This window comes from Lichenostomus cassidix, chromosome 19 (genome assembly GCF_008360975.1).
Source record: "Lichenostomus cassidix isolate B80296 chromosome 19, HeHo_3.0, whole genome shotgun sequence".
In the NCBI taxonomy this organism is placed as follows: domain Eukaryota; kingdom Metazoa; phylum Chordata; class Aves; order Passeriformes; family Meliphagidae; genus Lichenostomus; species Lichenostomus cassidix.
Window position 1 is genome coordinate 5,614,388 of NC_139499.1, and position 20,287 is coordinate 5,634,674.

The window sequence follows — 20,287 nt, forward strand, 5'->3', positions numbered from 1 at the left end:
GAGGCAGCATGTACCAGGTGTGTTCTCTTGGCTCAAACACTAAAGAAATTCCCTAAAAAAACCAGGATCCATCAGCTGGAGCTCAGAGTTCTTAGAACAGACTTTAGCACAGTTTAAGAGTTGTTAATGCACATTTGAGGCAGAGGAAGGCACTGAAGTTTCCCAGAATTTCCCTTAAGGGTTGATGAATCAGCTCCCATCTAGTTCCAGCTGATAAATAAATTTTTGATAAATAAATCAAACCATTGCACAAACGAAATCAGCACTTTGGAGTTTGATTGGAGTATTTTAATGAAGGATGGGAACCAGTCTATTCCTCACCTGAAAATCTTTTTCTTGGCTAGGGATGAGCATTGGATCTGTCTCAGATCTCCATGCAACTCCTGGTTCAGACAGGTTGAGTAACAGTGATGTTGAGTAACTGATGGCTCAGTAACTCAGGCTCTCTGTGGCCATAATTTTAATGAAATCAGAGGTATTTAGTGATGTTTTCCACCTGTTCACTGATTAACCTCCTCCTCAGATTGTGCAGTGAGAACTACTTGCCAAACTGTTCAGAATTAAGACTGAATTACTATTATTATTAATTAGGCAAAGTTCTTGTTCGTGGTTTGTTCTTCTTTTGCTTTTTAAATAAGCAGAGGCTTCAATGATTCTGAAACAACAGATATGGATCAGGAGCCAATTCATTAAGGTATTTTTAACTTCTTATTTTCTATGTTTTGTCTTCACTTGGAAGCAAACAATCTGTTTACTCCTTCCACCATGGGAAAGAGGTATAAAAAATCTTAATTATTTTCATTACAACATATTGGGGTAGAATGATGCCATTTGCCACACAAGGTCCCCAAACTCCAAAATCCTCAAAAACTCCAGCACACAAGTTTGCAAACAAATAAATGTTTAATGGCATTGAATAATGGATTTACAGGTGTTAAATAGATTATTTTACACACGGATTTATCGCTCTTCCAGCTCCTTTAGCAATTCGTCAAAGTGGGTGATGTACCATTTTGCTTTCTCCTTTACTTGCTTTCTGACTACATTTCCTCCAAATCCAATGAAGCAATCCTGGAAAACAGAAGGAATTTCATTGGTTCTTTCTGTTCTTTCATTGGTTATTGAAAGGAAGGAATGGAGCTTCTCAGTAATGAAGTTTGCTTTTAAGATTGGATTTTAAAATCACATCACTCCTCCCTGCCCTGTGTTCCTTTGCATGTTCATTTTTCAGATTTACTAACAATTCATTCTGCAGGACTTTGGTTATGAGAGTTTTTCTCAGTGTCTTGCAGCTTCAAGATGGTTCAGATCTGAGATTTTACTGCAAATCTGATGCAAATGTGATGCAATTCAAGAATGAGTAAACACTGGATCATGCACGAGCATCCCACAATTATCCCTCTTGTGTTTATCTTACCTCTGTTTACCTCATTAGAGATACCAAAAGCAAACATTAACTGTCCTCAATCATTAACCAGAGCAATCATCATTTCTACATGTCAGAAAACCCCCTGCAGTGAAAGTGCAGCGTTTAAAATTTCCACTGCAGCTTTTTTTTTTTTTTAATGCCTTGAGGTGGGGAAGCATTAAATGCTGAGCTGCTGACTTGACCATTTAGAAATAAGTTGTCTTTCTGTTAATTTTTGTATTAAATAATCCAAACTTCACTCATCTTTTTTTCCCCAAAAGGATTTGCTCAGAAGGAATTAAGAATTTCTGCAATACTCACTGCAGGGGGACAGGCTTCCATGTCTGTAGCTCCATCTCCAATCATAACCACTTTCTTGAAATGGAACTGTTCTTTCAGATGACTGATAACTTTTCCTTTCCCCCCTGATTCAGCTGTTGGTTGTGTTTCATCAAATCCTGCATATTCTCCTAGAAAACAGCGAAAGGACAAGTTGGAAATACAGATGTTTTCTTGTCAATTAAAGAAGCTCTCTGCCCGTGGTCTTGACTTCAGTGCATGCAGCCCTGTAAACCTCACAGCATCAGCATCCCTCAAAAATAATTTGAAGGTAAGTTCAAGACTGGGATTTCACCCCCAAGTCTTCAGTGGGGAGATTTTCAAAGAAAAAATAGAGACATTTTCAGAGAAAAATAGAAACCTGTCTGGGCAGTGCTACAGATCCATCCCTAGCCAAAAGCAGCATCCAGGATGATGCAGAGACAGTGTAGGAAACCCTGAGTAAGGAACAACCTCACTAATTACAGCTCTGCTTGGGCATTCCACCTTTAAATCCAGAGCTGCAGGACCCCAAAACCACTGCAGCAAGTTCCTGACAGCAGCTCAGGTCATGAACTCCTTCACCTGAAGGAGCAGGAGAAAATGAAACTCTGCTGTAACAAGCTTTACCTTTGGCACAGCTTGCAATTAAGAAGTAACTGTGGCTCTATTTCTTACATTAAATGTGACCTGAGCTGGTTTTTGGGAAGGTTTTGTAATTTTGCTACTTGGAGTTAGCTGGATTGGTAACAGGACAATGTCTGCAGCCCAGTATCTGACAGCTGGCACTGCAAAAGTGCCATCAATTAGCAGAGCAAGGAGACTGGAAGGGATTCTCACCGTTGAAGTAAAACTTGAGCCTGTTGGCGAAGACGTTTGCTGTGGGAATGTTGAGCTGCAAGGCCACGTGTTCCACAATGCTCTGAAACCCCCCAGAGACCAGGAACACCTGCACCCCTCGTTGGTGGAGTCTGCTCACCAGCTCCCTGAGGAGAAAGAGCACAGAGGTCACACAAATCCTTCCCAAAGCAGGCTTGGTGCTGTTCCAGCTTAGTTTGGGGTGTGATGCTTTCCAGCTCCATCCATCCATCCCCATTTTCCTGCTTTCCCCTGCAGGTTTGTGCACACACCTGGCTGGGAAGAGCTGGACAAAGCCATCATTTCACTCCTCAAAAACAAGCACTCCCTAAAAATATTTTCTTTACACTTTCACATAAGTTCCCTTGAACAAGCCAGAGCAGATCCAGTTCAGATTTTTAAACAACAGCAAGAAAATGAATGCAGCAAAAAGTAGGGAATGTTAGCTAAGGCCACTGCTCCAAAATGCAAAAATGGGCTGAAAAGTGCAAAGTGCAAATGTTTTCTAGCTCAGAGCTGCTTCACCAGCTGCTGGGCATTGATGCCATGTTTAGAAGAAGGCAGCAGCTAGAGAAAAGGAATCAAAAAGAGAAGTCTGTGGCTCCAGTTCATGTCAGCAGGAGTTGAAGGCAGTGAAAAGTTGCAGGGATTTGGCTCTGGGAGCAGGAAGATCAGCCTGCAGCAAGGGAGGCAGTGGAAGTGGTAGCAGAGACACTAAAGACTGAAAAGCAAAGCAGAGGCTTAAAGCAGGACACACAGAAAAGGAGGAAGAAAGGGAAGGGCTGAAAAGGAGGAAGAAAAGGAAGGAATGAAAAGGAAAATCATGTGATCCTGAATAAGGAAACAATGTTCTCTTTGTAGTTACCTCTAGCTGTGAATTCTACAGGAAAAAAGACAAAATGCAAGCACAGTATCATCTAAAACTCCTGTTATGTGCTAAAAATATCTTAGACTTGAAGCTGTGGTCAGATTTTGTAGTAAAGAAGTTATTTTCAATTGTTGAAAGCAATTTGAATAGGGGAAAAAAAAACCCCAAAGCTTTTCAGTTTAGAGTCAATGTTCATTCCAAACCTCAGGATGAATGAATACACATATTTATTTATTTATTTATTTATTTGCTTAATAAGAATTTTGCTGTTTTCAGGGTCTTCAGAATGGGTAGCTCTGAGCAGTGGATCCCCTAAACTGAGCCAGGGGTGTGACTGCAGTGAGGAGAGTCAGGGAGAGGTGACAGAGTTGCAGAATAGACCAAATTTAAGGAGGTATTAAATCTCCTCCCAGTCCCATCACCCCTGAAAAACCAGTGCTGGAACAGATTCTTTTCCATGCCCACTTAACCCTCAAGCCAGGATTTGAGCTTGCCAGCCAAAGTGCTAGTTAATATCTGAGAATATTTTATTTTTCCATGGATGCTTAACCAGTTGCCATGGACTCAAGCTCCTGATCCAAGCTTGGAGATGGAACAGGAAGGCAAACCAAACCAGCTCTGTGGCCTTACAGCATCACTGGTGGCACAAAATTTGGTTTATTTATTCCATCAGCTTCCTGAATACTTTAAAAAAAAATACTTAAATTCTTCTTACCTTATTCCTGGAGTTAGCTGAGGTGGGTTGTCAGATATTAATTTCTGCACTTGTTCGTAGGAGGGCCGGATGAGACCTAACCGTGCTGTTAGAGCTGCCTTGAATGTCACAGTGCCACCCATGGCCCTGCGGGTCCTGAGGGGACAGCCAGACAGCAAATCAGGGACACCTCTGGGGCTGAGGCTTCTCCCAACAACACAAGAATGACAAGGAAGCAGGTAGGAGAGCCCAGGTTGGAGGTTGTACTGAACCAACAGACTCGTGGCATCCACTGGTGGGAGATTTGCATGGATGGGAGAATTAGGGAGGCAAAGGAAAATGGCTCCATTCCCTCTGGGATCCCATACTGGGACCATGGGCCTGGCCTGCAGCTCTGAACTTAACAGAGCTTTTGCTACAAGCTTCAACTTGTGCTGTTCCCAGCCTCAGAGATGGCTTGGGAGAGTTGTTCCCTCTCCTCCATCTCATGATAAGGTTCGCTGGTTCATAATAGGGTTTGGTAGTGCTGAGCCAAAATTAATGATGAGGGCTGCTCTTAGTTTATCAAAATTAACATCAGAGAATTTATGCCAGCTCAGTTTTGTTGGGTGGCCTCGCAATCCCAAACCAAGTTGCATTAATTCCACTTTCTATCCCCAGCCCCTTTTTAAACCGCAACAATCCATGACAGAGTCAAATAGCTGTAAATTACCAATTCTTTAACCCAGATTAAGCTCATCCATGGCTATTTTTGCCTGGCCCTGTGTGAGTTACCCCCAGCCATACATACATCTCTGCCACAGCATCTCCAACCCCACAGAACTTGGCGAGCTCGTCGATGCCCTCCTCCCTGATGACGGTGCTGTCCACGTCGAAGCACACGGCGTCGGCGCTGCGGAAAATCTCCTTCAGCTCCATGAGGGACGCCATCCTTTTGGGAGCCTTCTTACTGTGAGGGGACAAGATGAAGTCTTTCTCTGAGTGAGAGTAGTGCACTGTTTCCTGAGCCATTGGTGCTGCTGCTCTGGTCCGTGCGAGAAGGGCCGAGCACAGCCTGAGCGCCAGCTTTTATCCCGGGGGGAATGGCGGTGGAGGTCTGCCTCAGCTGCTGATTTGCTCCCTGCTGTTGCTGCCTACTTATGGTCACCTTGTGCTCCAGGTGGGCTGGGGAGCTCTGGGCTGCTGCTGATTTGCTCCCTGCTGGCTCGGCCCATTGATGTTCTCATGGGTTCAAGGTTGTTATCCTTGGCGTTGCCAAGTGCTCTGGGGGATTGCAGGGCTGGGTTTCATCTCGCCCTCACCCCTCGGGTGGGTCTGGATTTCTCATCTCTCCAAGGCTGGGGTGTGTGATTAGTTGCTGCAGGACAGCCAGGTCCTAAGGATTTGCCCTAGTGATTGTTCCTAAGTCATGAAGGTTTAGATCTTTTTCTGCATCCTCATTAATAAAAGACTGGGCCATTAGCATTGGGGATTGGCCTTTTAAAAAATCCATCAGACCCTTGGCCTTTGAGAACTTCACTCAACCCATCAAGACATCACATTTTCCATAACAGTCCCTGACAGAAAGTTATTTTCTTCCCTTTCATATCTGTCCACTTCAATACATTGAGCACTTCTGCAGATCAGAAGATTGAGTAGTATCTTCTTACTCATCCCTGCTCACCTTGTGCTTCATCCTTTCATAGGGGGATTAATTCAATGTGGATTTTGCTATTACTAATCTATAATTTAGACACAAACAGCAGCTCCCTATTTATCTCACTTCCCAGAGTTTTGTAAAAGTTTTTGTTTCTTTTAATCTCTTAGACATCTCTCAGGACATGTCTTGTATGATTGATCTGGGTTGCAGGTTCTTTTTCTGGGATAGGAGAAAAACACCATCAAACAGCACATTCTTAAGAATTATGGATGTCTTTATATCCTTTCATCTCTTGTTTTCCTCTCACTAATGGTCAAAGCAGCAACAAGAACCTTTGGGTTTATTCCCAGGACGTGGTGAATATTGGGATACAAAAGCCTTTATGAAAAATTACCATCCTCACTCCAAATGTGGAACACACACCTCTTATCTGCTCTTGTGTGTGGAATAAAAGAGAATGCTGCAGTTCACTGCTGAAAGGTGGAAATCTGCCTGAGTGAAACCACCCAGCCTGAGTGGTGAGAGCTGTTGTGAACAGGCAGGAGCTGTGTCTGCAGGTGAGATCCTGCCTGACAAACAGGGAGGTGTGAGTGAGCAGGGGACAGAGACAACAAGTGACAGGAAAGGCAAAGGCAGCCATCAGACAGGACTTTGCTGTGGGGGCTTTTCTGCTACCCTGGAGGGGATGGGTGGTGATGGAGGAGATATCCCAGAAAAGCACCTCTGGGGAAGGCAGGAACACAAATGGAATTGCAGTTTAGCAGAACTCTTGGTGTATGGACACGCTGTAAAACACCAGTCCAGCTGCTGGATCATGAGTAAAGGATTATTTGCTGCAGACCATGTGGGGATTTATCTTTTTCTACAGAGTTTGCACTGGACATGTAAGAAATACAGTCATAAACCATCAGCACAGCACATAAAAGAAACCGAAGTGGCCATGGACATAAAATCTTCCCTCTGCCAGAGCCCAGCTCTGAGGTAAGCCTTGGTGGCCAGAGGCCAGTTCTGAGGTAAGCCTTGGCAGCAGCTGGGCAGGTGACACGTGAATTTACTTTGCTTCAGCCTTGACTTGCCCTGGGCTGCAGAGCCCTGTGTTTGTTTTTGCAGTGAAATATGCTGGCTTTCCAAGCAGCAGGGCTGCGATCCCAGGCCAGGCATCCCTGTGGCGTGACATTGGCGTCACAGTGTTCCATTACCGAGCTCTTCTTATGCAAAGTCATCATTGCCTCACCTGGGGCTGCACTGCAACCCTGCAACACCGTGAGGCAATGTCACCGTGTGGGGACACTGCTGGGTGACGTGATGGCTCGGTGAGAACCTGGAATTTAGGTCTGGACACACGTCTTTAAAATTTCATCTCGTTGTCCCAAAAAAACGTTGTCGCTCCAAGCGCACGTTGGGAGCGGAAATGATGAAATGTTAGCATTTCCTTCTCTCTGGTATCCACATTTCCCATATTCCTGTCCCTTCTGGATGGTCCTTACCATGTTCCCTACAATGATGACATGAATGTTGTGGTGGATTTTGCACTCTGATGGAGTTAGAGGAAGAATTATTGTGCTGTCGTAGTTGGAATGAACCCTGTCCTCTCTTGTGATGGATTTTGCACTTTGATGGACAATTAAAGGAGTTAGAGGAAGAATTATTGTGATGTCACAGTTGGAATTAACCCTGTCCTCTCTTTATTCCATGCAATAGCTCTTTGAAAATAGGTTCAAACTGTGGTTTATGTTGTCTGAAAATGACAAGGTGGAAGGGAAGAATTGCAGAAATCATCAGTAGCTCATCAGAGTGAAAAGAATTGAAGTTGAGTAAAACCCTTCAAATCTCAGCTGCACTCAGGGAAGAACAATTTTTAATTCCAGAGTGGTCCAGGCCTGTGCAATTGGCAGAGATTAATTACTCCAAAATACAGGGCATCTGATTGCTTAAAGGTGTAAATGTTTCAATGGGATGGGAAGAAAAAGGACATTCTCACAAAAAATGAGTTCTCTCTCCCTATGAAACACTGATAGGGAATCTCTGATCTTCCTGCCACTGAATTTCAGGTAGGTAATCAATTCCCAGCCTATTATTTGCATGCTGGAAATGCAGCAAATATTTCAACAGGCCTGATACAAAATATCATGGGGAAAAGCTGGAAAGAAGAGTATGGGGAAGAGAAGAAACAATGGGTGAAGAAGACAGAAGAAAAGTGACAGAGGGAGAGAGGGTGAAACTTGAGATAAAGATGGAGAAAAAAAGGCAATCACAAGGGAAAAATGGAATTCCCATGAGATCTCCTTGCCTCCAGACTATGAAGTATTTCATTAGGCTGTTCTGAAAGGAAAAAAAAAAAAAAAAAGGAGACATTTTCACAAGAAATAATTCTCTTTCATAATAGACAGGGTGGAGTCACAGCAGCAAACACGGGAATTATGTAAGACCACATGGCAGAGGAAAACAACTGAAGTTTTCTCTGCTGTCCCTTCAAATAAAGGCACTTGCCTCACTGAGAAAAACTGAAACATCCTCTGTATCCACATGAAATGCAAATGGAAGCAGTAAGTGGTGCTCAGAACTGCAGGTGTTCTGGGGCTGCAAGGTTTTGACGAGATCTCAAATCCCTCATTGTGACTAGACCTCCCTTGTTGCCATATTTCAGCTTTCATAAGTGCTGCCACGCTGCTACTTTGCATTATGTTCCCATTTATTGCTGTTAAAAATGAAGATTAAATGAATCTTAATGAAATGTTACCCAGCACTCAGGAATATCCTTGTTTGCAAACAGTTTCTGATTCATTTCCCCACTTAACATTGTGTTGAACTATCAGTGACATTAACAGAAATTCAACCACATTAAACTCTTTCATTGAAGGGAAACTGCTGCTCAGAGCAAAGGATTGGGAGAAAACAGTTCTTGAAACTTTTTTCAGGACATTTTCCTACTACAGGAGTGGTCCTGCTTCTAAGAACATTCCCAGGAGAGTTTCCATGGAATGAGTTTAAACAATCCACTTAATCTTCATTGTTTCTAGCCCTGTGTCTGTAAGATGGGGATAATATAGTGATACAGCTTTTCTGTGCTGAGCTCTCATCCTCAGAATTAGCAATGTTTTGAAAGCTTTAGAGGAAAGCTGATACATTTAAGCAGATTAGTTATATTTAAGCAAATCGTGTTGGTGTTTTATATAACTTTTAGAAGTTCAACCCATCCAGCCATAACTGAGTTTCTGTGGTTTGCAGGGTGAGAATACGAAGATTCAGACCTTAATCTCCTGGATTTTCTTCTTTCTTTTTTTAGGTTTTTCTTTAACCTCCTGGGTTTTCTATTTTCTTTTAGGTTTTTTGTTAAACCTGCTCAGTTTGTAAAAGCAGTGGCACAAACCTCTCTGCGAGTCAAGAGACGAGCTGTTCGCAGCTCTATTATCTGCACAGCAGTGCCTCACAGTGAACTCATTTAAGCACCTTGTCAAAAGCAGCTGAAAAGGGACAGAAGGAACCTGCTGGATGTTGACATCCACCTCCCAACTCTCCAATCCCCTCTCGCCTGTCCTGCCAAAATGCTGCTGCTCCCCCCGTGCCCGATTGCATCATTCATTCACGCCGCTGCTCTAAACCAGCCACTACGACGGTGCCGTGCTTTGCCGGGCAGCACAGGCACAAGATCCTCCTCGTTTTCACGCTGGAAAAAAAACCCCGGTGTTACGGATCTGCGAGCCAAACGCCAACCCCTTCCGACCTGCGAGAAAAGCACGATCCCGGTGACTTACAGAACTGAACCGGCCGTGGCTGCTGCCGCCGCTGGGAAGCTCAGCTGAGCCCTTCGGTCACACAGACCCCACGCACTGGACCATTTTGCCGCTCAGCCCCTGCTAAAGCGCTGAGTAAGGCAGCGCGGGGGGTTTGTTTGAGGTGGTTGCACACATGGGAGCGGAGCCGCGCAGCTGTTCGCTGCCAGGGCAGGCAGCCGAGCTGTGACCGCCCCACGGCAGGGGAGGAGCCGCGGGCCCGGCGGGGCGCTGCTGCTGGCCGGGGGGCAGCGGGCACCGCCGCTCCATCAGCCCTGCGTGGGCACCGACAGCTCCATCAGCCCTGCGTGGGCACCGACAGCTCGGAGGAGGCTCCGAGAGCCACTTTGTCCTGTCAGAAAGCACAGGCCGGGCTGTTCTCGGGAGAGAAGAGAGAATTTGTGAGCTGAGGTTGCATTATCGCCTCGGATTAAGCTTAGTGCATCCCTGAGCAAAGTTGCACGCACGAATCGCATGCAAAGCCGACAAAAGCTCTGGAGCAAAGGGAAAACTGCGTGGGGAAAGGCTCGGTGGTGTTCCCCCAAATGCAGTGTTGTCAAAAGCTGTGGAAAAGTTGCCAAACCTGCCCGTGCTTGTGTTTTGGCATCCCACAGAAGAGCTCCCCTCGCACACTGCTGGGGGCATGGGTTAGAAAATGGGAGAGTGCCAGCTCAGAAGTTGTTTGGTTCAAGGTCAAGAAAGTCTGATTTAGCTGATTTAGCTGCTTTTGCTCACTTGTGACAGGAGTCCTGTGACTGCTGCCCGTCTGTTCTGCACCGCTGGATGCTCCAGTCACACTCTATGCATGACCTCTCCTGCCATCCCCTCAAAATTCCATGTATTAATTGAAACTGATCACCTTTTGTGCCCCTCCTTTATGGTTTTTTTTCCAGAATTTCTCAGGACACGACCGTTGGATGACAGAATCATCTCTCAGTAACTTCTTGAGTCAGGAAAAACAGGACCAACCAAGCCCCTCTGCTGCCAAATTGGTGCCATGGATCAGCAGCCTGTTTGTCAGCTTTATCGTGGCAGGACAGGATGTTGTTTAAAGCAGATTTAGAAATCATTTCTGTGAATAAGGTTAAAGGAAAACCCGTCTTGATAAAGATGAAAGAAAATGGCTTTTACTGAGAATCTCAGAGGGGTTTTTGCCAAGATAAGCAGTGCCTGGCTTGACTGAGAGAATTGCTGCTGAATATTTCATGAAGGATATTGCCTTTATTTGGCTTAGTTTAATGGACATGTTGGTTTTAAATTAGTTAAATATTTTGATTCTAACCTGGTGTAATCCATTGCATTCATTGGGTAATTTAAGTCTAGTAAGCATTTGCCCTGTATTTTTATTACACATAAAAAACAAATACACAGAACAGTTCTACAGCTAAGACTGAAAAAGGAAGAAAAGCTTGTCTTGATGGCTGAAAAATGCTGCAAAATGGGAATTTAATGTGAAGACGCTCATGAGAAATGTTACTATAACACAAAATAACTACCCTGAGGAATGTGAGCCAGCAGAGAAACACAGAGAGCTCTGCCTGGGAGCTTTAGGATGATGTTCAGAAGTGAAAATACAAACTTGTTGATACAAGCACAGCACCCAACTCCTGTCTATCACTACAGAACCTTTCCATTTGTTCCAAAAAAAGGAAAAGAAAAAAAGAAAAAAAGAAAAAAGAAAAAAAAAAGAAAGCAGAGACCACCTGCATGGACAACTAGATGCCTTTGAAAACAGCTGCTTTTCCTTTTTTGTTTTCCCCCTATTAAAAAAACATCTAAAATTCAAACTCCATTTTCCTGCAGTAATAATTCCCCTCACAAACCTGAACATGAACCACATCACTGCCAGCCCCACACAACACAGGTGTTTTAGGATGGATAATTCCTGCCTTTCCATAGGCATCAGAAAAGAAATCATAAAATATCACAAGCCTGCTGGTATGGGTTTGACAACGCTGCCCTCTGCTGAGAACAGCCCTGAGAGGAACAGGCAAAAAAAGGACATATCAGAGAAGCAAGAACAACAAAATATTTGACTTGGGAGTTACAGAATCCAGGGCAGAGCTGGGGAACTGGACATTGCATCTCAGATATTTGCACTGCAGCCTCTGCAGCCAGGTTGGGTGTTTGTTTTGGTATGGTTTCAGCATCCCAACAAGGTGGAGATGAGATTTTAACAGAGTTCCAGAATCAATACTGAGATGCCAAGTGTGATTCCCTGCATTTTGCAATGTTTGATGTTTATTCCTAATGATTGCAAGAATAGAGGAGAAAGCCCAGCCACTCTACTGGAGTCAGCATTTAAATATTTCACAAGACATTGCTCAGCTAAACAGAAGGGCTCCAAACTTGTGTTGTAGGATATCCAAACACCATCTAAAACATTTAAAAAACCAGAATCCCAATGATATCAGCAGCTGTCCCTTTCAGGGAGACAGACAGGCCACATGTGGGAGTCCTCCTCTCCTGCACAGCATGGCATTTTGCCTGGAAACCTGAGATCCTCACCCAAAGCAGGTGCCACAGCCTGCAGCCAAACCCAGCCAGGCTGCCCTGACACCTAACACCGACTTTTCCCATCAAGCTCCCCCAGAATTTCTGTGCAGCAGAACTGGACCCAACATCAGGCTCAGACTTTACTCCTGGAGGTGGTGTGGAAACATGTGCAGCTGAAGCGATTCAGGGCTGCATCCAGAGCTCCCTGCTGCAAAAAGTGGAATGGAGAGGGAGAGATTTCACAGAATTCACAGGTTTGGGCTGGAAGGGAACTGAAATACTGTATTGTTTCAGCCCCATGCTGTGGGCAGGGATACATTCCACTATCCCAGGTTGCTCCAAGCCCTGTCCAGCATGGCCTTGGACACTTCCAGGGATCCAGGGGCAGCCACAGCTTCTCTGGGCATCCTCACACCTCGTGGGTGAGCTCTGGGGAAGGGTCTCTGTGTTCCCTGTACCAAATACTGACAAAATCCTGGCCTCAGGGCCAGCTGTCCCTGCTGGATGTGGTCAGCAGCCTCTGGAGCAGCTGGGCTGCAGAACACGGTGAACTGCCTGGGGCTGGGCACCTTCTTCATGCAATTCTTGGTGAAACACAAGCGTTGTGTCACACCTGGTGTTGCTGTGTGCGCCGAGGGGTGTTTGGGGACAAGCCCAGACGGGACAATGTGGGATGGAAAGCTGGTGCAATCTGTGCCCGCAGGGATGTGAGGGACCATGGCAGGAGCTTCTCTCAAGCTCCTCTCCAGGAGAACTCGCTTGTCCTCTGTTTCAGAGCCCCAAGATGCAGGTATTGCAGTGTCTTGTGGAGTGAGCCCTGACAGGCCACACAGGGCAAGTGTTTCAGCACCTCTCAAGGTTGCCTTGACAATATTTCTGGTTTTATTCCACAGGGAAACCTCTGTGGCCTCGGGAGGGATGATCCCCATCCTTAGATCCCCTGGGAGGGGTTCAGTCCAGGACAGCCCCGGGTACAGGGGGTGCACTGGGGGCTATGGAGGCCCCGGCACCCCACAGATCAGCTTGTGTGTCATGAGTTTGGATTAACCTCAACCCCGAATTTTAACCAGGAACCATTGATTATTAATCCAGTCCACTTAACTATTAATTCTATCGGTCTAATGCTAAATCACCGGGTTTAATTATTTATTCTCGTGGTTCTGCGAAGCTGCTGGGGGGTGTCCATAACATGAGAGGCTGGGTTAAGCACCGACCATCCCTGCCCGTTCAGAATCTCCACACGAACCCCGCCCGTCCCGCTCCCCTCACGGCCCCTCACGGTCTGAGGGCGGTGCCGCGCCCGCGCCCCAGTGGCTGGAGGGGGGCGGGACGGGGCGGAGCGACATGCACCACAGCCAATAAGAACGCGGCTGGTGCCCCAGCGAGCCAATGAAAAGCCTGGGCGCCTCAGCGGCGGGAGAGGCCGGGATGAGCGACAGGCGGTACAACCAATAGAAATGCGGCATCGGGCAGTCAGGCCAATGGGCGAGCCCGGAGAGTTCTAGAAGGGGCGGGCGGGAGGCGGGGCAGCGGTGTCCCCGCCCGGCGCGGCCCAGAGCGGAGCGCAGTCATGGCGGTGAAGGCGATCAACCCCAAGGCCGAGGTGGCCCGTGCCCAGGCCGCGCTGGCCGTCAACATCAGCGCGGCCCGCGGGCTGCAGGACGTGCTCAGGACCAACCTGGGGCCCAAGGGCACCATGAAGATGTGAGGGAGCCCCCGCGCCTCTCTCCGCGGGTGGGGTTGGGCTGGGCTGGGGGGAGCACGGCCTGAGGGGTGAGCCGGGCCGTGCGGAGGGAAACAAAGGCGGGAGGGGTGAGGGGTGAGGGGTGAGCTGAGGGATGGAGGGATGGGGAGGGAGCGGTGCGGCCCTGCGGCTCCACACGTGTCTGGGGAGCGGGGATGGCTGATGGATGAATGGCTGGCAGGGAGCGGTGCGGCCCCACACGTGTGTCGGGCCTGGGCGCTGCTCACCCCGCCGTGCCGCCCGCAGGCTCGTGTCGGGGGCCGGAGACATCAAGCTGACCAAAGATGGCAACGTGCTGCTGCAGGAAATGGTGAGCTGGGCACATCCTCGCGGGGGCATTCAGGGAGGGACGAGCGCCTTTGGGTGAGGGGGGATCGCGTCCCTCACTGCCCCACCCTGCCTTATCCATTGAAAGCACAATGTTCCTTGGGAGGAGGGGAAAGAAATAAGTTCAGGTTAAAGCAATACTGTAAAGAAAATAATGGTAAAAATATAAACGGCTCCATCAGAATGAGTACAATAACCAGCCAAAGGAATAGAAAACCAGTTGGGGGTATGTACATTTCTGATCATGCAAAGATAAATAAATTAACTCTAAACGCAATGGATTTAGTGCCAGCCTGGCTGTGGTGGTGCATCCATTGCCTTTCAAGCTCATGGTGAGCTAAGGACTAGTTTGGCTTTGAGTACTTAACATTTTGGTGTATAGATGCATATCTGAGGGGGAAACAGCATTATATGGATTAATTCAATTACCTTACTGTCAGAATGATTGCTGTTTGTTCAAACCTGTTGAATTGCCACAAACCATTAGAGCATCACCTTACACACTTCCTTAGCTGATCTCAGATTTTTGTTGGCTGTACCACTGCAGTGAAACTTAACTCCTCAGCTTCTTATTTTTGTCTAGCAAATCCAACACCCCACAGCCTCCTTGATAGCAAAAGTAGCAACAGCACAGGATGACATCACTGGAGATGGCACCACCTCAAATGTCCTGATCATTGGAGAACTCCTAAAGCAGGCAGATCTTTATATTTCTGAGGTATGCATGCAGTGTTCTTTTGTAGGTGGGCAAGTTAAAAGCTTCACTGAGACCCTTCAGCTTTTTTTGTTTCATGTTTAATACAATTAAAACATAAATACATTTTTCACTTAAAGTGAGTGTATCGTGGAAGTTGTAAAAAGGGGGAAAAGCTGGAGAGGAGGACTTAAAACTGGTTCAAAATCAAGCCCACTAATTGTGGATACTGTAGCGTTTCAGGGTTTGTGTGATACCTGCTGTTACTTTGTTTTGTGTGAGTGAAAACACTTCTGGTGTGTTTAAAAGGAGCTCCTCCCTGAGAGCAGGTGTTTGGGGTATTGTGAGTTAAGAACAGGCACTGATGTTGCACAGTGAACACCCAAGTGTGCTTTGTAGTTCCCTTGGTTTCAGTTCTGTGCTAGAATAATCTGTACTTTTCCTCTGCATTGGAAGGATTTGCATTCCTTTTATATGTATTCAGAAGGACAGAACACCTTGTCTTTGTGGCATATTTCCTATGTTTTGCCATTACATGGAATGTTGAAACCATGGGTTCTCTTTGTGGGAAAAGGACCATTTTGTCTTGCATTGTCCAATGACTTCTCTTCCCTTGCATTAGGGTTTGCACCCTAGGATAGTAGCAGAAGGATTTGAGATTGCCAAGGAAAAAGCACTTGAGGTTTTGGAGCAGGTCAAAGTATCCAAGGAGATGGACAGGGAGACCCTCATGGATGTTGCCAGGACATCCCTGCGGACTAAAGTCCATGCTGAGCTTGCTGACATCCTGACAGAGGTAAGTGTCCCTGTCACCTCTGCCTCTTGGTGGGAACTTTTAAAGTGCTGGGGTTATCACTTGAGGGAATGGATGGAAAGATGTGAACTTGCATGTTGGAAAATTAATGGTCACTTTGGGACATTTCCTCTCCCCTCTCCTCCAGGCTGTGGTAGATTCTGTCCTGACAGTCAGAAAACCAGGGGAACCCATTGACCTGTACATGGTGGAAATCATGGAGATGAAGCACAAATCAGAAACAGACACAACGTAAGTCAGGGGGATCCTTGAACTTCAGTTTAATGGGGCCCTGAGGTTTGGGTAGCCTAGGGGGGTTTGGTTTCTTTTTAGGGTGTCCTAAAGCTACTACTGGAGAAATTGCTGGGGAGGGGCTGAAAGAAAGGCAGAAATACAGATTTCAGCCAGAAATATCATGGCAGAAGTTTCTCAGTCATTGAACTTGATTCTGTGGTGAAATTCTTGAATAGCAAAGAGTAACACTGGCTTAACAATGTTGGATAAATACTCTTTTCTTAGGAAATACCCCTTTTTCTTTGTGGTTTGATGATGCATTAGGTTGGCATCTGTTAAAAACAAAACAGCATTTGAGAAGAGGATACTGGATTGTGGATTGGATATTTCATAGGCTTTGTGTTTCCCTCAGTGCATGGATGAATTCTGCACTAGCTTTCCTCAGTAGCTAATGCAGTCAGACACCATGCCAGAGCAAATTCCTTTTTCACTGTGCCTGGTGTGCTTTTTTATGGGAATAGGCATGCCCTTGGAAGGGGAATACACAATCCTTGTTCACTCCCATCACAAGTTCTCAAGCAGTTTGGGTTGGACCAGTTCCTTTCTCTGACCAGCCTGCACTCCATGAAATGATATATTTGCATCCATTGACACACAGAATGGTTTTTACTCTTGCAGGCTGATCAGGGGGCTGGTTCTGGATCATGGAGCTCGCCACCCTGACATGAAGAAAAGAGTGGAAGATGCTTTTGTTCTTACCTGCAATGTGTCTCTGGAGTATGAGAAAACGTGAGTGCACAGAAAATGCTCATACCCTAAGGGCTTTTATTTAAGGTGTGCTTAAATACCAACCAAAAGAACTGGAAAGATGAAAGGTGATGCTCCTGCAGCCCCTTTGGGAAAGGTGCTGGGTAAAAAAAATGTCAGTGAGAGGCAGAGCTTCACAGTGGTTTTTATTTTGTTGTGTGATCACAGAAAGGCTGAAAGTCCTTCCTTTTTTGGGCATAATTTGATGTTCTAGAGAAAATACATAAATACACTTCAGAGTTCTCTCAGTTTCAAGTGTCTGCCTTACTTTTCAAGTGGAAAAGCTCTGAACTAGAGAGCAGGAGCAGCAGTGTGGGTTGGGGGGACTTGTTTGTTTTGGGTTGATTTCTTTAGAGTGTTTATGAAAGGATCATTCCTTGTGCTTAAGTTTATTTCTACAGCAGAGAGGAAGTTTTCTCACTGCTTTTTTGTGGATTTTTTTTCCCCTTCAGAGAGGTGAGCTCTGGATTCTTCTACAAAAGTGCTGAAGAGAGAGAGAAGTTGGTGAAAGCAGAAAGAAAGTTCATTGAAGACAGAGTCAAAAAAATCATCGAGTTGAAAAGAAAAGTCTGTGGAGACTCAGACAAAGGATTTGTTGTGATCAACCAGAAGGTGAGAAGAAGAGTATAACTAAAAATAAATTTGAAGTGCTGGCTTCCTTGGCAAGCCAAGTGCTGTTTGACTCAGCTGGTAAAGTTATTGAGACAGAAATAGCTAAATTTAGGCTCATCCTTCTGAATATAATACACAGTTCCTACTTGAGATCTTCTTTGAGTCTTGAGGAAGAACTTATCAGTGTCAGACTGAAAGAAGGTGTTTTTGGCATTGTCTTTCCTGATGGTCACTTTCTTCCTTTCCAGGGAATAGACCCATTTTCCTTGGATGCACTTGCCAAAGAAGGAATAGTTGCTTTGAGGAGAGCTAAAAGGAGGAACATGGAAAGGTCAGTTTTGGGGAGAGGAGAGGGTAAAATAATAACCTGTTCTTCCAAACTGAGATAGAGTCAAGTCTGCCTTAAATCCATCTTTATGGACTTGACTAAAAATTGCACTTCAATCTATCCAGCTCTTCTGGTGTCACTGAGCAGTTTGTACAAACTGTAGAGCACTCAGGATGCTTCAAATGCAGACACCTGCAGAGGAGACTTAATTCCACAAGTTTGTTTTTTAAAGAGCTCTGCCATGAACAGAAACAAACTGTTCCAGGCCTAGGATCTGCATGCTGAAATCCTGCACTTACTGTCAATGGTTTGGGGTTTTACTGGCTATAAAACTGAGCTGTCCCTGTTCTCTGTCAGACTGACCCTGGCCTGTGGTGGCACTGCCATGAATTCTGTGGAGGATCTCACTCCTGACTGCCTGGGACATGCAGGACTTGTCTATGAGTACACCCTGGTGAGTATGAGCAAGTGTTTGAAGAGTAGAGCTGGAGTATTGAATTAAAATTCTTAAAATCCACTTGGATGTGAACTTAGTGTGAAAAATGTTTGCTCTTGTCAAAGACTGAGAAAATGCAAATAAAATTCTGCTGCTTCTCATCACTTCTCAACATGCTGTCAGTGCAGAACTGAGCCTGAAAGCATCCAGTTGATTTATTTGTGTACACACTGGTGAAGCAAGTGGCTGACAGGAAAACATGTTTTCCACAGGGAGAGGAGAAATACACCTTCATTGAGAAGTGTGAGAATCCCCGCTCGGTGACCCTGCTCATCAGGGGCCCCAACAAGCACACACTCACCCAGATCAAGGATGCAGTGAGGGATGGGCTGCGGGCTGTGAAAAATGCCATTGAAGATGGTGAGTTCCCTTCCTGTTAGTCATGCTAAGGATCTGTAGAAACTCATCTCAAAATCAGGGAATTACCCATCAGCTTCCTTGGTACATGCTTCAGTCTGAGGCCAAGGTAAACGTGAGGTGATTTTATAGTTCTACCACCTTGTGTCTGCAAGCAGTTGATACTTGTGTAAGTACTCACCTGTTCAGATACAATAGGGAGGGAAGAGATCAAACTCCACTGAAAATGAGCTGTTCAAATTGATACAGGTGCTGACTGTGGAGCTTTCCCTTGCAGGATGTGTGGTGCCAGGAGCAGGGGCACTGGAGGTGGCAGTAGCCAATGCTCTTGTGAAACACAAACCCAGCGTGAAAGGCAGAGCCCAGCTCGGAGTTCAGGCTTTTGCTGATGCTCTTCTCATCATTCCTAAGGTATAAGGAGTTCCTGGGTGATGAAATGGCTTTAAAGCACACACAGACTCACTGCTTTTTCTGCTGGAGGGCTCTGTCATGACCAACATGAAGCAATCTCTCTGTTCTGTGCCAGGTGCTTGCTCAGAACTCGGGCTATGATCCCCAGGAGACACTGGTGAAGGTGCAGGCAGAGCACGTGGAGTCAGGGCAGCTCACTGGGGTCGATCTCAACACTGGTAAGGACTTCCTCCACCACAGGGTGATGCTCCAAAAGCAACCTGGCTCAGCTCTGTGAAAACAAAATTGCTCTGAATGCAGAAAGTTATACCTTCATTAATAAAAAGCTGCACAGAAGCCTTGGCAGGTGTCCTGCTGCTGCAGTGCATTCTGGTTTGAGGTTTTTAGAGGATAAAGTGTGTGGGAACACTGTTGGATACAGTGACTGATATCAGCTGTCAGCAGAAAGTCTCTGTGTGAACTTGGTATTTAAAGGCTTAAATTTAAAGGCTGTTTCACTTCTGTTGCAGGGGAGCCGATGGTGGCTGCAGCAGCTGGAATCTGGGATAATTACAATGTCAAAAAGCAGCTGCTTCATTCATGGTAAGGCTGACAGTATTTCACTTCAAAGGGTATAAAACTGGGAGATCCCAGGCACGGGAAGATGTCTTGAAACACAAAAATGAAGCTGAGTTTGGCAATTGTAACAATATTTCTTCCCTTTTCTAGCACGGTGATTGCCAGCAACATTCTCTTGGTGGATGAAATCATGCGAGCTGGAATGTCCTCCCTGAAAGGCTGAGCTGGAGCTGCTCTTGGGATGGAATTTCTCTGAAGAATCCACCTCAGGGCCCTGTCCTTGCCTGTGGTGGATCTCCCAGCAGCAGAAGTCACTCTGCCAGGAGGGACAGCTCCTTTGGTAAACATGGCCACTCAAAATCTCAGCAACTTAATCAAAGATTTGGCTCTAAAAAGGAGTTATTTATTTTTGATTTCACTGAACTGTACGGCTGCAGTTGCTTTCCATTTTTACCCAATAAACTGTTCTGTTCTGTGCTTTGGGTGTCTGTTCTTTAACCTTCACCCCCTCCTGAACATTCTGCAGTGAGGGTCTGCATTCCCTAAGTCCTGCTTTTGGGAATTTTGTGAAACTTCTGCTCAAGGGTCTGCTGTGGGAACAGGGTGGGATAAGGTCTGGAATTTGTTCAGTAAATTAGGGAAAAAAAAGCTGGATTAAGGCAATCATTTCATAGTTTTGTACGTGGTTGTGAATAAAGCTGAGATCACTGACTGCAGAATGGCTTGAAGTGGGGTGAAGGACCTGTTCAAAGGTGTCATCCTTGTCTTAAGGGGTGGGTTTTTAACACTGCATTAAAGTGTTTATGGACAATGAGTGGTGGAGCAGGTCTAGACCCAGCTGCAGCTTTAAGTGGATGTGTGGGAGGGGAACA

The 20,287-nt window shown here is 45.9% G+C and overlaps 2 protein-coding genes, 2 long non-coding RNA genes and 2 other non-coding genes across 6 annotated transcripts; 4 read left to right on the forward strand and 2 right to left on the reverse strand.

Annotated features, from left to right (window-relative positions):
* Positions 1-884: 884 nt before the first annotated feature.
* On the reverse strand, positions 885-5,227 carry PSPH (phosphoserine phosphatase). Its single transcript, XM_085078158.1, has 5 exons — positions 4,937-5,227; positions 4,168-4,302; positions 2,567-2,712; positions 1,730-1,878; positions 885-1,071 (listed from the first exon to the last, which is right to left on the reverse strand). Exons 1-5 carry the CDS (start codon positions 5,155-5,157, stop codon positions 961-963), a joined length of 762 nt encoding a protein of 253 aa, XP_084934284.1. The 5' UTR covers positions 5,158-5,227; the 3' UTR covers positions 885-960.
* A 107-nt stretch (positions 5,228-5,334) lies between these two features.
* Positions 5,335-10,839, forward strand: LOC146429066 (uncharacterized). Its single transcript, XR_014855696.1, has 2 exons — positions 5,335-8,331; positions 9,111-10,839. It is a non-coding gene; the product is annotated as an uncharacterized LOC146429066 (long non-coding RNA).
* On the reverse strand, positions 8,140-11,205 carry LOC146429067 (uncharacterized). Its single transcript, XR_014855698.1, has 2 exons — positions 9,541-11,205; positions 8,140-9,249 (listed from the first exon to the last, which is right to left on the reverse strand). It is a non-coding gene; the product is annotated as an uncharacterized LOC146429067 (long non-coding RNA).
* Positions 11,206-13,586: 2,381 nt separating this feature from the next.
* On the forward strand, positions 13,587-19,892 carry CCT6A (chaperonin containing TCP1 subunit 6A). Its single transcript, XM_085078162.1, has 14 exons — positions 13,587-13,758; positions 14,045-14,108; positions 14,709-14,843; positions 15,442-15,615; positions 15,761-15,864; positions 16,525-16,635; positions 17,106-17,265; positions 17,514-17,596; positions 17,951-18,047; positions 18,302-18,449; positions 18,724-18,857; positions 18,973-19,075; positions 19,367-19,439; positions 19,566-19,892. The coding sequence occupies exons 1-14, from the start codon at positions 13,625-13,627 to the stop codon at positions 19,636-19,638; spliced, it is 1,593 nt and encodes a 530-aa protein (XP_084934288.1). The 5' UTR covers positions 13,587-13,624; the 3' UTR covers positions 19,639-19,892.
* LOC146429069 (small nucleolar RNA SNORA22) lies at positions 15,187-15,318 on the forward strand. The gene has a single exon (XR_014855889.1). It is a non-coding gene; the product is annotated as a small nucleolar RNA SNORA22 (small nucleolar RNA).
* Positions 16,260-16,394, forward strand: LOC146429070 (small nucleolar RNA SNORA15). Its single transcript, XR_014855890.1, has one exon. It is a non-coding gene; the product is annotated as a small nucleolar RNA SNORA15 (small nucleolar RNA).
* Positions 19,893-20,287: the final 395 nt, after the last annotated feature.

Excerpts from the sequence above, each read along its gene's own strand:
- CCT6A (XM_085078162.1), top strand. The coding sequence starts at position 13,625 with ATGGCGGTGAAGGCGATCAACCCCAAGGCCGAGGTGGCCCGTGCCCAG. Across the intron at positions 14,844-15,441 it reads CAGATCTTTATATTTCTGAG|GGTTTGCACCCTAGGATAGT; the intron begins GTATGCATGCAG and ends CCCTTGCATTAG. Across the intron at positions 17,597-17,950 it reads AAAAGGAGGAACATGGAAAG|ACTGACCCTGGCCTGTGGTG; the intron begins GTCAGTTTTGGG and ends GTTCTCTGTCAG.
- PSPH (XM_085078158.1), bottom strand. The coding sequence starts at position 5,157 with ATGGCTCAGGAAACAGTGCACTACTCTCACTCAGAGAAAGACTTCATC. Across the intron at positions 1,879-2,566 it reads GCTCAAGTTTTACTTCAACG|GAGAATATGCAGGATTTGAT; the intron begins GTGAGAATCCCT and ends GCTGTTTTCTAG. Across the intron at positions 1,072-1,729 it reads TGGAAGCCTGTCCCCCTGCA|GATTGCTTCATTGGATTTGG; the intron begins GTGAGTATTGCA and ends TCTGTTTTCCAG.